Source organism: Acanthochromis polyacanthus, chromosome 6, assembly GCF_021347895.1.
Source record: "Acanthochromis polyacanthus isolate Apoly-LR-REF ecotype Palm Island chromosome 6, KAUST_Apoly_ChrSc, whole genome shotgun sequence".
NCBI classification, from domain to species: Eukaryota; Metazoa; Chordata; class Actinopteri; family Pomacentridae; genus Acanthochromis; species Acanthochromis polyacanthus.
Genome location: NC_067118.1, coordinates 25,881,895 through 25,896,443, shown reverse-complemented (window position 1 = coordinate 25,896,443; position 14,549 = coordinate 25,881,895). Strand labels below are relative to the sequence as shown.

The window sequence follows — 14,549 nt, the reverse complement described above, 5'->3', positions numbered from 1 at the left end:
GTTAAGTAGTGGAAATAGGGTGTGGCTCATTATGACATCCAAGGTGTTGTCTCTATAGTCTGGGTGGAAGTCAAGTCCCAAGATTTAGGGCTGAGTCTTTTCTCCTTTTGCATGATGTTACTGGCTTTACAGTACAGTACATATGCAGGGTGGGAAAGAGCTCCCTAAGGAGACTTACTGCAGCTGCACCACTCGTCCCCCCTCTTCAGGCCTCCTCCCCAGTCTCCCCTGGGAGGAAGCAGGCCTCATCCTCAAATACCATAAGTGAAGAACTGCTGTCCCTTGCTCATGCTCTCTGACTGCAGCCATTTAATCAGGTGTGACAGTATTTGTTTTTACTACAATTTCCTCCTTCTTCCCCACCCTAAATTCAAAAGCAGGAATAGCTATCACAATGCTAGCTACACTTCAGGAAAAGAATGTGAAAGGCTGTGAGAAATGAGTGAGACAGAGACATAATAAATGACTGAGTACAGGACCAGATAGCGCCATTCAAAATATACCTACCCTCATATCTCAAACAAACATATACAAACATGCACCCAGTCTGTGTGGCTGTAACTGGGTCTTGCAGGCTGACAGAGCATGACACGTAGTGAAGAATCCACTCATGTAGTGGGCTGATGACTCTGTTTTTGCTAACGGTGGACTCGCTGATCATGATCAGGGTCCAGCGGAATAAATTCGAAAGAAGTGCTCAAAATGTGGTGCTAAAAATGCCGTTCTGACAGGAAGCAGGTTTTGCTGCTGTTGCTCTTAACATTGGTTCTATTTAGGAATGTCCCAATCATTCTTTTTTTTGCTCAGATTCAATTTGTGTCATTTATTATTTAATGTCTGTCGCCTGCAGAGACCATTTCTTTTCCTTGACAACACTCATTTTGAGTATTGTAGATTGGCTGTAGTACCTGGTTGCACCACCAGATGGGGCTTCTTACTGTTTCTTACTGTAGCGATCAGAAGTCTTGGGAAGTTCCACGTTGGCAAGCAGAGAGCATCGTGGGGATTTTACTGGTCAAGGGGCACTATGACAAAGTCTTCTGTAGCGCTCTGTGGTCTCTAGCCAATTCAGTTCAATCTAATTTTATTTATATAGCACCAATTTTGATTCAGATTGTCTCAAGACGCTTTACAGAACTCATATGTCTAAACCAGCCATGACTGACGAGGTGAGTGATTCTATATGTTCGTGCAACATGCAACAGCCACATTGGCAGCATCATCATGTGTCTGAGGCTTGAAACAGTACCATAAATGCAGAGCAGCACTCAATTAGTGAAACTTGTGTTTAAAATGTATTCAGCATTGATCCCATGCGTATGATTGGGTTCAAGACATCTGTAACTCTGTAGCTATGTTATGGTTCCAAATATGCTGTATCAGATTAAAAGAACTCAACAAATGCCGAGGCTATGGACACATGCTTGCATACAGTTTCTATCAGGCCCATGGCGGTGACCTGACATCTAAGCAGAATATTGATCAGCTGACAGGCTGACTTTAACCAAAAAGGGAACAGCACAGTTCCTAGAAGCATTGCTAGTGATTGCAGTTACAGCACGTCTGCCAATGAGAAACATCAATCCATTTTAACACTTAATTTCACTCCACTACAGAGAAGTTCTTTGTCCATGAATACAAGAAGCCTAAATGTTACAAATATTTTAACACTTCCCCCAAATGGCAGCTAACATCTCCAACAGGTTGACATTTATCTGAGAAACTCTGCAGAACATCAAACAGTAGCTTGTTTTGGCCTTAAGCTGACACACCTAAATGCCATAGAACTGCTAAAAATCGATCCAACAGTTTAAGAACCACACACAGTCAGGTGATCAGAATAATATAAGAAGTTATAATATCTTATTAATTCTAGAAGTTGTTTCTCTTTGGTTTCCTGAGGTTGGATCTGACACAAGCATTAGAAAAGGAACATAGAAGAATTAACAAAATATTAAAATAAAATAAATTGGTAAAATGTATGTGTTTTTCCAGACCCTCAAGAAAAACGCAGGCAAAAATCCTTGATTATGCAAATAAATATGCGGGGTTTTATGCCATTTTATGCAGGGAAATTGCGGAAAGTTGCAAAGTATGCGAGTAGTTGTGAAATATGCAAAAATATGCGCGATTCACCTGCCGTCTGGCTGCGGATGGATGTGTCCTCTAATCAGACACTGGGACTTCTGTGGGGTTACTGGACTGACAGCCTGTGCTTTGGGACGGGCAAGAGCTCACAGCAGCACCTGCTGCTTGTTGAAAACAGTAACTGCAGAATGATCCGAGTTTTCCTGTCAGTCTCCAAAACTGCAGAAAAAAGTCAGTAGATTTGTGGCTAGTCGCTTTTGACAAAAAAAAGTCGCTAGGACGCTTTGGAAAGTCACTAGATTTAGAGAGAAAGTCGCTAAGTTGGCAACACTGGCGCCGCGCTCCGCATCAGCTCGTGCTTCTAGTGTGTGTGTGTGTGTGTGAATGCGCGAACTGATGACGTCAGGCCGGGCGTCACATAAAAGCTCACTCACAATTCCATTTATATTGGGTATAGTTTTCTCATTTTATGCGGAAATTGTGAAATCAAGCGGGCCCCGCATATTTCTCTTTTTTTTTCGTGGAAATGTGACATTCTTGTGGGAATTATGCGCTGTTTTGCGGGGATTATGCGGCCTTTTGGGAAATAATTGACCCCCGCATAATCAGCGGCATTTTGGTGATTGATGCGGGAATTCATGCGATCGCATAATCGCGTTTTTCTGGAGGGTCTAGTTTTCCTGTGGCAGTATCAGTAATTTAGACTGATGAATGTATCCCTACCAGAAAAAGCAATGCATTCTGCATTCCTTAGCTGTGCGCTTTTAGTGCTGCATTCATGAAATTATGTTGGTATATAAGGGGGAGGTGAAACGCTTTTCCCCAGTGAGGAGGAGGGGTTGAAAGGAGGTTGTCTGGAGGAAAACACAACCAAATGTAAGAACGTAGGATCTGACTTTCATGACAGCTTCAGCATGTAATTTGATGGTACGACACAACCTCCTACATCCACATTATCATCTCTCTTCCCTGCTCACCCTTGAGTCTCTGTGCCTTAGAAATATATGATCTGACAAAGAGCTAATTCAAACGTAGCAAATGATGATGATGTGCAATACAGGTTTTTTAACTCAGTAGTGACCTTTCTTACTGTTGTCTCTTTCTTTATATTATCCTCTAAAGTCAGTTGTGAGATTCTCCAAAATCTCCCACAGGATTAGGACTGCTTTATTTTTGGACGTCATTTCCTTATGTTTACAGCTTAACTAATTTTTGGGCTTGCTTACATGCCAGGATGTTTTATGTAGAGACCAGCAACTTAGTCGCAGCAGCATGTCAACAATAACTCACATTGTCCTGTAAATCTTCCCAAACAGAGCAGAGCGGTTGCCAGGAGCTGCTAAATATGTCAATGGGCACTGTAAGGTACTTGAAGCATCTGCCAAATTGCATTTGTCATTTGCCAGTGAAATTTATGTCTTTGTCCTGCCTTATAATTGCTGTTGATCTGTCCAGCCACAGGCAAAAAAAAAAGACGGTCTTTGAAATGTCAATCCCCATCCTGGGCTCATACTGTATCCTCTCTTTAAGCTGTGATTTAGTTCTTTACATCTGGCATGACTACATACCTCGTCAAAGCCTGGAACACCCAGGCTATAAAGCTTTAAGCAGGACAGACAGGGCAGGAAATCCACTTGATGTAGGCCAGCAGTGAAATGAGTAGCGAAGAGCAAGATTTACTTGAACCCAGAGGTTACATAATCTGCCGTCTTGGCCTTATGCACTATGAACCCTTCTGAAACTCTCTGGAGTGAGACCAAGGTTGTGTTTATGGAGTAGGAGTGTTATGTATGTTTCTCTGTGTTTGTGTTAAGACTGAAGGTCCTAAGGCTTCAGGCTGATGCAGAGGGGGGCTCTGGCTGGCTACAGTCAGATTTTTCACACAGCTGTCTGAAGTGTCTGTGTCCACAGTGGAGGAGTGCTACTGTGTACAAGCGCCTGACATTCTGTATCAAGTTTCAGCATGTAAAAATAATGCAGTGACTGCTGTTTTTTTGGAAACACTTTATTTATTTAGTCAACACCTGCAACTTAACTGCTGAGACGATATAGGGCCTTAAAAACACTGCAGACTGTTTGTCCGAAGAAAACGTTTATGAGGCATAAACCGAGGTATTAAGTTAATTCACTGGTGTGGCTACACATTTTTGCCTCACATTATTGCCCTGTTAAACAAAGCTGCTCAGTACGCAATTAGTTGAAGGCTCTGATAGCACATTTAAACATTAGAATTTTTACCCACATCTACCGTGCAAATGCAAAATGCAGCATCTGAGCAGCTTTGGACAGCGTTCAGCTAGTTGACGCCATATTCGAGATAAAACACACGGCAGGAGAGACCTATTTGTTACAGAGCCTTCACTGCAGTGCTGTTTGCAGCATGGTGGCCTCTTGCCAGCTGAGGAAAAATGGTGTAACACTACCTGTTGTTTGGGATGATAACATTCCAAAATGAGCTTGGCACTCATTCCAGAGTGCGTTAAAGTCGAGCATGTTTATAGGATTTCAAACACACACTAAACGCCAAAATCCCCCTCATGTATCTGGTGATTACCTAAATAATAGTAGCGGTGCACCAAACACATTTTTCCTCTGATTGCAGCATAGTTTTGGTTAAATGTTAAACTGTTTACACACAATGCTGGGTTTCTTCGATGTGGAGGGGAGTGTTTAGAAGTGGTGGTGCAGGATGAATTAGATTACAGTGCTATGAAAGGCTGCCTGATATTGATGCTGCTTCAGTTTTCTTTCATGTCTTTGGCGAAGTAGATGATGGCCTAAGTTGTATTAGAAAGAGTTGTGCATCTTTGTGCACAAGCTTAAAACACAAGTTAAAGTGCTGGCACAAGCCCAATTGCATTATCTATTTGGCCAGATCAACATGGTCAGAGAGTTTGTTGTTATTTTTACACATAAAACAAAGTATTATTCGGGTTAATTTTCAGTCATGAAATGAATTGGATCCTAGACTTCAAAAGGCAACTGAACCAGGGGTAGACGTCCATCCATTTACCTCACATGAACTTGGGAAATGCCTTCTTTTTCAAACCTTCCTGCATCAGAAAGCTCTTTGCCTCACCTAACTTAATCCTAAGATTATTGCACCGAATCAGTCCCCGAAGACTGATGTGTCGTCAGGAGGTCGTGACCTTTTGACTGAGCTGGTCATTTGCATACGCTGCAGACAGGGAGAATTAGCCCATATGTGACTGCTAATTAGTTAGTGCCCTTGAGAACACATGCCAAATTAGTTTGGCATCTTTGGGTTGGGTATGAGGTTCGACTCACTAGGACAAGCTGTTCAAACCTACCTGCTGCTCTCTCATTCCCACGGGCATTTCACCAATTGTGTGGTTTAAATTTCCTTCCCCTGATACCACACATCCTTACATAAGAACAGTAGCGTAAGTGGGATTTAATGATAATCTAATATACTAGTTGTGATTTTAAGGTATTTACCTTTTATAGTCCATTATGTGTCTTTACTACAACACAGGTTGTTTAGATTGTGAGGTGCTCCACTCCTGGGATGGGTCTGCATTCACCCAGATGTAGCAAAGTGCTAAGAAAAAGAAAACACCCCTCATTCCATTGTATTCCTTTAGTCTTAACCTTGTGGTGATCATATAAATAACCTAAAATTGCTGCTGCTGTTGTGGTACATTTAGCTGAGTTTAGTTTGTTATGAAATAATATTAAGTTAATATTGCTGCTAGTGGTAGCACATTCGCAGCTATTCTGTTTTTGACATGTAGCAGATCCAAATTCTTTTAACCAAGTGGGAGATATTGCCAGTGTCAAAATATCCAAACATCCCTGACTCAAAATGATGGGAAGGACAAAGGCGGAGAAAGCTACGCCATGAAGTAAAAACAACGTGTATGTGCCAGTGTCATTTTCACTGGCACAACTTGCAATTAGAGATGGTATCATTATCTGTGCCATGAATAAATGAACTAAATGAATGAATTAAATTCACAAACATCGTTATAACTCCAAAACTTGCAAGTGAGTTGTCACATCTGGTCCTCTGGTGCTGGCTTTTTAATGATACCACAAGTTCGAACTAGAACACACGGGGAGGCGGCATTCAGTTATTATGGCCCCCGACTGTGGAACACCCTCCCAGAGAACCTCAGGGCCGCAGAGAATGTTGATGTTTTCAAAAAGAGACTCAAGACCCATCTTTTTAATCAGGCTTTTAACTGACTCATTTTAACTCTTTATAATTTCTTAAGGTATTCTTATAGTTTTTATTACTATTTTATATATACATTTTTACTTTATACATTCTATTCTTTTATCGCTTTTATCTTGTTTTACTGTTTTAGTACCTCGATTTTCCACTGTTTCCTCCTGGGGGCCTACCACACCTGGAGTTGATTCTGGTCCACTGATGGGGGTGCTGGCCCGTGGATGGCCCTGGCCCGGGTGGCTGGAGAGCTTTACACCTTCGTATGGAGCCTCTTGTCTGCCTGGGCTGGGGTGGTCCTTGTGTCGGCGCCCCCGCAGTCATGGTCCATGACTCCTCTCGGTGTGCGTGGCCCCCAAAGGTGACTTCTTCCTCACCTCGGATTTCGGTGCCCAGCCATGTCTCCTCTATATCTCCTTACCGACAGATGGTGTATGTGGTTGTGTGTATGTTGGTATGTTTGTGTGTGTGGGTCTGTATGTCTGTTCGTATGTCTACGTATGTGTGTGAATGTATTTGTGATTGTGTATCTGTGTGTATATTTGTGGGGGGGTGGGAGGTTTCGGGTTTTTCATAGTGTTTTATATTGTGTTTTTCTTGTTTTTATCCTCTGTGAGGCACTTTGTGTTACTGTACTGTATGAAAAGTGCCATAGAAATAAAGTTGATTTGATTTGATTTGATTTGATCTGAAGTTTAAATCAAATTAAAGGAAAAATACGGGCTAAAATGTGGCTGTAGACAGCAGCTAAGTAACTTTAACTGACCACAGTTGTCTGAGTTTTGTGTGATAGATCAGAATTTGTCACATTTCATCAGGTTTACCAACCTTTAAAACGGTACGTGAGCAGACATTAATTTATTCAAGCATCAAAGAGGACTGATTTGCCAAATTAAAGTGGCCATTTTTTCTCTCTTTGTTTTGCAGGTCAGGTGATGTGTCAAGAAGATACAGTAGAAGTTCAAACACGTGCACCAGCTACAGACGCCAGTGGTGGTAGGTCCTAAAAATGTAGTTAGATTTGAGGATATCACTAGTATCCAGAGAATTTAGATTCTTCAGAAGTTTACATTTTAATTTGCATGGCTTTATATAAACAAAGGATACTGTGCAATAATGGCATGATCCTCGGATTGTGTTTTCAGTGGCAGGTGCTACAGACCCCGGTGACACTTCAGGTGCTACTGCAGCTGCCACTCCAGATGCACCTGCTGCTCCCACTGGTACTGCAGGAGGAGACTCTGGTGCTTCTGCTGCTCCTGGAGGTAGCTCATTCGTAACTGTCATTGTGAACACGGCCCTCAATCCCGACGTACCGGGTGGAGACGCCTCAGTGGTGACCGCTGCCCCTGTTGATGTAAAAGACCCAGTTGCCGTCACAGAAAAAGTTGTTAAAGCTGTTGTGGTAAGTGCGTGCCTTCCTTTCTAAACATTTCAGCTAGCAGTGGAAGCACTGCTAGCTTCCATCTGCACCAAGTCATTCAAGACAAGTAAAGACTGAACATGTTATGCTGTGTGACAACTTGACCAGTATTTCTGTATAAGATACCACTTTTCCTTTGAGTGGACATGTGTTTACAATTGGTGAGTCTTGCTGCGGTCATGTGTAAAGTGTGCTGTTTTGGTTTACTGTCTCCGTAGCCTGATGTGACGTGTGTTGGAGAGGACCACGGCCCAGAAACTAAAGCTGTCGAGGCTGTAGTAGATACAAAGGACTGTGTGAGTACAAATTTGTCTATCCTTTACAGTTTAAGTGTAAAAGCAGAATATTCTCATAAAATATCAATCCACTAACACCAGTTTTATATCCATATTTATATCATTTTGCTTGGTACAAAAGCCCTCCCTCTGCTCCCTGCACAACTATCAGCAGTATCAAGCTACAAGCAGCTGAAGTTTTTTTAATGCAACATTTAAGACCAGTGTGAAATGAGAGGAGAGAGTTGATCCTAGTTACCTTGGAGTGACATGTTCCTTTTACCGAGACCTCTATGTGGCCTCCTGCACCTTGTGCCCAGAGGAAGTGGCTTGCTCCACTTCGAGGAAGTAGATGAATGTGTTTTAAAGAGCGACAGTTGGAAATATGGCCCTGATAAAGGCGGATCTTTTCTCAGACATTCCTCAGCCATTGTAAATCTTGAGTCTGTGGCAGGAGACAAATGAAGAAGCGGGCTAATGTTTCTCTCTTGCTCTAGGGTCCTTCAGACAAACGGGTGTGGCTTCTTTTTCTAGGTTTCTTTACATTGCAGATTGCCTTTAATAACTGACATAAACTCTAGACAATGTCATACTTGGAACATTCTTACTACATAATTATAATTTTCCTTTATGTGTTAAATTGTAATTGTGTGTGCAGTTGCTGATGCATCAAAGTACAACAAACGTGTTGTAAGAAATCATCGTTACCTTGCACATGCATAATATGTCAGACCAGGTGCACAGAGATGCAGCAGTGAGTCAGATCCCAGTTCCATACTTTAGTTAAATGGGTCATGACTGTAACATCCACAGAGCCAAGACCATCTGCAGAAATCATTCGTCCAACTCAACCTGAAACTAAACATGGAATACAGTGCCAAAAGCCTTAGCCAGCTGATGATTTGCTCAAAAATGCACGTAGCAGAAAACAAAACAAAAAAAAAGATTATTCTCTTCAGGCAAGAGCAAAAAAATTAACATGAAAAACCTCAAAAAGTCTGTATCAGCAGAACTAAATCAAAAACATAACAATGCAACATGTCATGTGTTTATTCAAATGCAAACCTAATGTAACTCATCAAAACCCTTGCCAAGGGTGCAGAAAGCCATGTAAGGCCTAGCAAAGCAGGGTATGAGACAATACAGGATGTGATCGGTCATAAGTGACAGATGGAGAACAGACCAAGTTCCACTGAATTGATTCTGCTGTTTGAGTTCAGTCCTCCTGAGTTTCTCTCTCATTGCCGGAAAGATCTGAGTGCTACAGCAGAGTCCAGCTGTGGGCCCACTCCCAACTAACTGAGGATTCAGGGTTTGCTCATAGTGGTCTTTCGGGAATACAGAGAGCTGTCTGGATCGCATTACAGAAGAGTGTTCCCAAGTTGCAAAGCCTAAAGTTGCGCAACGGGGTGATATCATAATTCGGGCTTAAGGTGGAAAAAAAGGTGTGGTCCACAAGTTTTCCACTCAACTGCATTCAATTTTTAATAAGGAACACAAATGTGTATACTTTTCGAAATTCCAAAGCACACATTTGGTTGTCGGCCCAGTGGTTATGTATGAAGCTACACAATGAAAATGTAAAGGTTGCTAAGGCTTTTGCAGGTTCTGACTTCAGGGAATTTGTTAGCATAGTGAAAAATGAACTGTCTCTTAATTGCTTTGCAGTATACACTTCACATAATAATTCCTCTGAGTTTACTGAGACAGCTCGTGTCAATTCACAGAGGCATGTATTGGGCATTTCCCTGCTACATTGTTTAAATTCTCTCTTATAGGAGGAAACAAAACTTATTATTCAGCAAAACCCTGCAGCCTGGTGTAACAAGGAAACCTGTCAATTAGAAGTCTTCCAAGATGGCAACAAAGTGTCAGTGACCAGCAGCGATGGTGAGTATCAACAACATTGATTATGTAATTATGTAGATGCATGGTTCTTGTTGCCCATTAAGCTGATCATGTGTCAACAACACAATACATATAGAGGAGGTGACTGATTTAGTACTGATGTGCTTCTTAACTTCATTGCACCTACAGCTGACGAGAGGATCTTGCGTAGTGCCCTCCACAGTAAAAATTTGAAAGACAAGGTAAGAGATGCTACCAACTTGAATTTGATGGTGTGGAGGTGAATTCACCCTGACACCCATGCAGACCCAATGATGTGTTCAAACCATGTTAATTACAAATACTCTACAGTATTCTGTATATGCTACATACTTTTACTATGATGCTGTAGCAGTTACTAGGCTGTTTCCCTTCTTTGTACTATAGTATGTATTATGTTAACTGGGGTTGCTGCTGTTATCAGATAGCACAGTCCCCTGAACCTAACTAGACAGCCGACATTGTGAATGAAAGTGATGAATCTGCATATGTATCAGCTTTCTTTGTAATTTACTTAATCCAAGAATTATTTTTTTATTGTCTGGCTTCCTCTTCTTTTGACCACAACCTTATCTGCTGACCTTCTCTGTAGCTCGGACTGCAAGAGACAAAATCATCAAATTACTCTGTATTTGTGGGAATTCTCATTACTGGCCTGCTTGCTGCTCTTGCCCTCACTCTGGGTTACTTCAAATGCCAACGCAGACCTGACACCAAGGGAGTGAAGCTGGTACGCATATTTTTACATTTTCTGTTAATAATGAATGTACAATATACGGGATGTTGCCCCCGTTGACCGAGCATGGCTTACGTGTTCTCGCTGACACAGGAGATGTCTGTCAGTATCGCACCACTCCATACACAGTCGACAAATTGAAAGTCATTGCAGTTAGTTGTTCATGTGAAGTTTTTCTGCTTGTAAATTATTAACACTGATCTGATTCCCTTCCTGCAATACCTATAGGTGTGTTTTATCATAAATATCTGATTTTTCACTGCGTGTTGGTGGGTGTCCGCATTCACAGCTCTCATTATAGGCTCCCTAACAGCATGCATAGATTTTCCTGGGCAAGGTTCGCGCTACGCAACATCTGAAATCAAAACAGCTCTATTCCTTTTTGAATCACTGTCTGCCGGCGTTTTAATTAGGGAATGTTGCTGGCCAGCCATCAGAGAGAACGCACAGAGAAAGCGAGAGTGTGCGTTACTCAGAGACCCACGCCCTGCTCTCTGCTGCCTTATTCATGTGCAGAACTAACCGTTTCATCCACTCGCCAGACCCAGCTGTTTCTCTGTACCACTCACAATATCACATGATGGAGACCACATTAGAGGGTGTGTTTGTGTGTGTGTTTAGAAGCAATAGTGAAAAAGGCATGGGGGTCAGTTGATCTATCTACGTGCATAGCTGTGTCTGATTAGAAATTGAAATGTTTCATTTTAGCCTTGACAAGATATGCAGTATAGTACATGTAGTATATATAGTTCTTTATGATGTTCAGAGTCAAAGTATGAAGGAAAAAGAGTGTCTGCATTATGGCTACTATGTCCAGTGTAGGCATTTATGCAGTTCACAAATGAGCACAGATGTACACTTTAACCTTTCTTTCGTCCACATATTAGCTTAACAATGTTACAAAACTAAAGGCAGTAACTGCTTGAATAATGAGCTGTTCATCTGTGTTGCATTTTCAGGCAGAGGAGGCCTATCCAGTGGATCAGGAGAATCAGGGAAACACTCTTGTGTCTGTGGCCCCTCTCAACCCCCCTCCCGAAACCCCGGAGAAGCCCAGCGTAAATGGAGAGTCCCCCGAGGCCGCAAAGACTCAGCCTTCTCCTCCCACCAACGGCCATTCCACCACCAAGACGGCAGACACTGAGCTGTGAAATAGTCCAAAAATAATTGCAGCCCAGGAACTACCCCCACAAACACACTCATCCATACTCACACACATTCACACACAAACACACACACACACACACACACACACACATGTCTATGCAAACACACCTCCTTTTCTGCATCCACTCCTGCCCAACCACACAAGAGGCCACAGCAAAGTGGACATCAGGGACGAGATCAATCTCCCACATCAACACTCCTACAGTTGCTACAGTCCTCTTGCCTCCTCCTTTGGCTATGTGCCTCAACAAACATCAGGAAAACTAGTCTGATGACGACAATAACGGCAAAGATGAATAATGTCGGTGATGACGAAGGCTCAGTCCCTGGGTTGTTGACGGCAGTCGGGCTGGAGACAAGAGACGGGAGATGGGCAGTTCTGGGTGCGAATAGAGGGAATTCTAGCATTAATCAGCACTGGCTCCCAGGATTGCTGCAGCCTCTGGAGTCACAGCAATGTGCTGTCACACCCAGCAGGTCATTTGGTTTAAAGCTCCAGCCAAACCCTCTAGTAGTAAAGCACATAAATTAAATTGTTGCTTAGTTTAATGTAAAGCCATGATAGACAGATAGGAAATCAATCACACTGCCTTGGAATCTGTTTACAAACTTCTCAGAGAGAAAATACATTGGGCTCTTATCTTGTGTTTCTGACTGAGCTATTGATTGTGTTAGTGTGCGAACGTGTGCGTGAGTGTGCTGCTATCAAATCCTGCATGTGTGTGTTAACATATACTTGCATCTGTACTGTGCATGGCCTGTGTATATACATGCAACTAAGCTTCTCTTGCTTACTGTACTGTATGTGTGTGTGCTTGATGATGAGGGAGAGTTTTGATGAAGTATGTGAGTGAATGAAGAGTCTGAATGTGCATGTAACATTAGCCATGTAAAATGTACAATTTTGTAAAATGAGTTGACAAAGCGATGGCTTGCTGAGTTGCAGTCGGTCCCCACGCAGAGGCAGAGGGAGTTTTTCTTGAAGAAGGGTAACCACAAGGAATTCTTTTACCACAGTGAACTGTGGTGTGATTAATCACAAAACCAACAGGCCTCCTTACTGACTGTTTGACCAACAAACTCATAAAGGCTTCGGGCCTCCTACTGTCACCTCTTACCATCCATTTGTCAGTGTTATTCTTATTTCAATATACTGCGTATGCTCATCTTGTTTTTATTCTTTGTATCCACACTCGCCATGTTCATCCTGTGTGCCAAAGGTTTTCATTTCATAGCTCATTTTGTACTTATACCTATACTTTGTGGCACCTTCACAATATTTGATCTTGGCTATATAACAAAGAAATATATTCAAGGGCTGTTGCTGTTAGAAGGCATCTAATGGCTCAAATCTGTGATTTTTTTTTTTTTTGGTATTTTTATTTTTTGTCCTGTAAATACGAGATGTCAGTTCTTTCTGCGATTAAACACAAAAGGAATCTGCAATAGATAACTAGAGCAGAAAAACTATATGCTCTGTTATACAAATGGGATGTCTTGCATTGATTTCTCCTTTTGATCCATCTTGTATCTTTTCATTGCTAACATTCCAATGTGACTGTTCAATTTACTAGCACTCTGTATGTTCAATTGGATTGAAGATGAAAAAAATAAAGGATTTTCTGTGAATTTTAATGTTTTCAGCCTCACTTTATATGAAAAAAACTCATGAGAGTAAGTGGGAAGGGGACTTGGGATTTCAACCACAGGGTGGATGTGCATGTGCACACGTACTTACACTTGTGCTCGCAGACGCATACGTCTGTGCTGTAATACACGTGGAATTTAAATCCTATAGAGCCCATAAGGTCACACAGCTGGTTTACATAAGCGGTAGTAATGACATCACTTCACACTGTTCTGTCTTCAGCAGTTTTGGGTGGGGCAGCGAAAACATCACCCAGCTGTTTTGTCGAAATGGCTCAGGACATGTTCATGAGTAAAAAGTCAGTCCACAAGTCAACTCTATTCATCATCATGTTAATCACACATATATTTATGTAATTATGTTATATTATTACTATTCCATCTAGGCCTTCTGTGTCGCCTTCTGCTGTATATGACATGGTTTTTTTTCAACCATTAACGCCCTCTGCTTTCATCACAAGATCAGGCCCCATGTGAATTCCATGCCGACCCTGTCCCTCTCCACACCCTGCAAGGAAAATATTTCCTCAAGGTCACTTGCGATGTGAACAGTCCCGTTGTCACAATAAGCCACAACGTGAAAGCAGCACAAGAAGACATACCATGGACATACAGCCATGGCCATAAGTTTGGACACAGCATGACTTACTATGTCTGTTTTGATGTCTATTACAGAACATAACTAATATTTTTTGACAGCACCAGTTTAATTAGTCAACAAATCAACAAGGGATATAATATTATCAATAAATTCCAACAATTGGAACAACTTTGTTCCCAAAACATAATATTAGAAGAAAATAACAAAAAAATGCAGTACTTTCACAACGGAATTTGGTAAGAATAACAAAATGACACCAAACTCTTTTGATGTTTTTTTTAAAATATGAAACTTAATAAAGTTCTCAGGAGTTGTGTACTGTATTGTAAGTGACAATTTAGTGGTATTTTCTAAGATTCACAAGCGTCATGGTACTTGTGTCCAAACTTATGGCCATGGCTGTAAATATAGTGGGTTTAAATGTGGTCACCTACAATATGAGACTGGCCAACTGCTGCACAGTGCAGTTTTAAACGGTGTAAATCCCAGCTGATGTGAACATTGCTGTGCGTATACACTAAGACGTGTGTCCC

The 14,549-nt window shown here is 41.7% G+C and overlaps 1 protein-coding gene across 1 annotated transcript in view; it reads left to right on the top strand.

Annotated features, from left to right (window-relative positions):
• cd34 (CD34 molecule) overlaps positions 1-13,403 on the top strand; it is a 36,344-nt gene extending 22,941 nt beyond the window's left edge. Inside the window, exons 4-10 of the mRNA XM_022198128.2 lie at positions 7,208-7,276; positions 7,426-7,685; positions 7,922-7,999; positions 9,757-9,868; positions 10,016-10,068; positions 10,458-10,595; positions 11,561-13,403. Of these exons, the coding sequence (XP_022053820.2) occupies positions 7,208-7,276; positions 7,426-7,685; positions 7,922-7,999; positions 9,757-9,868; positions 10,016-10,068; positions 10,458-10,595; positions 11,561-11,752 (902 nt within the window). The 3' untranslated portion in view covers positions 11,753-13,403. The remainder of the gene's footprint in view (positions 1-7,207; positions 7,277-7,425; positions 7,686-7,921; positions 8,000-9,756; positions 9,869-10,015; positions 10,069-10,457; positions 10,596-11,560) is intronic.
• The last annotated feature ends 1,146 nt before the right edge of the window (positions 13,404-14,549 follow it).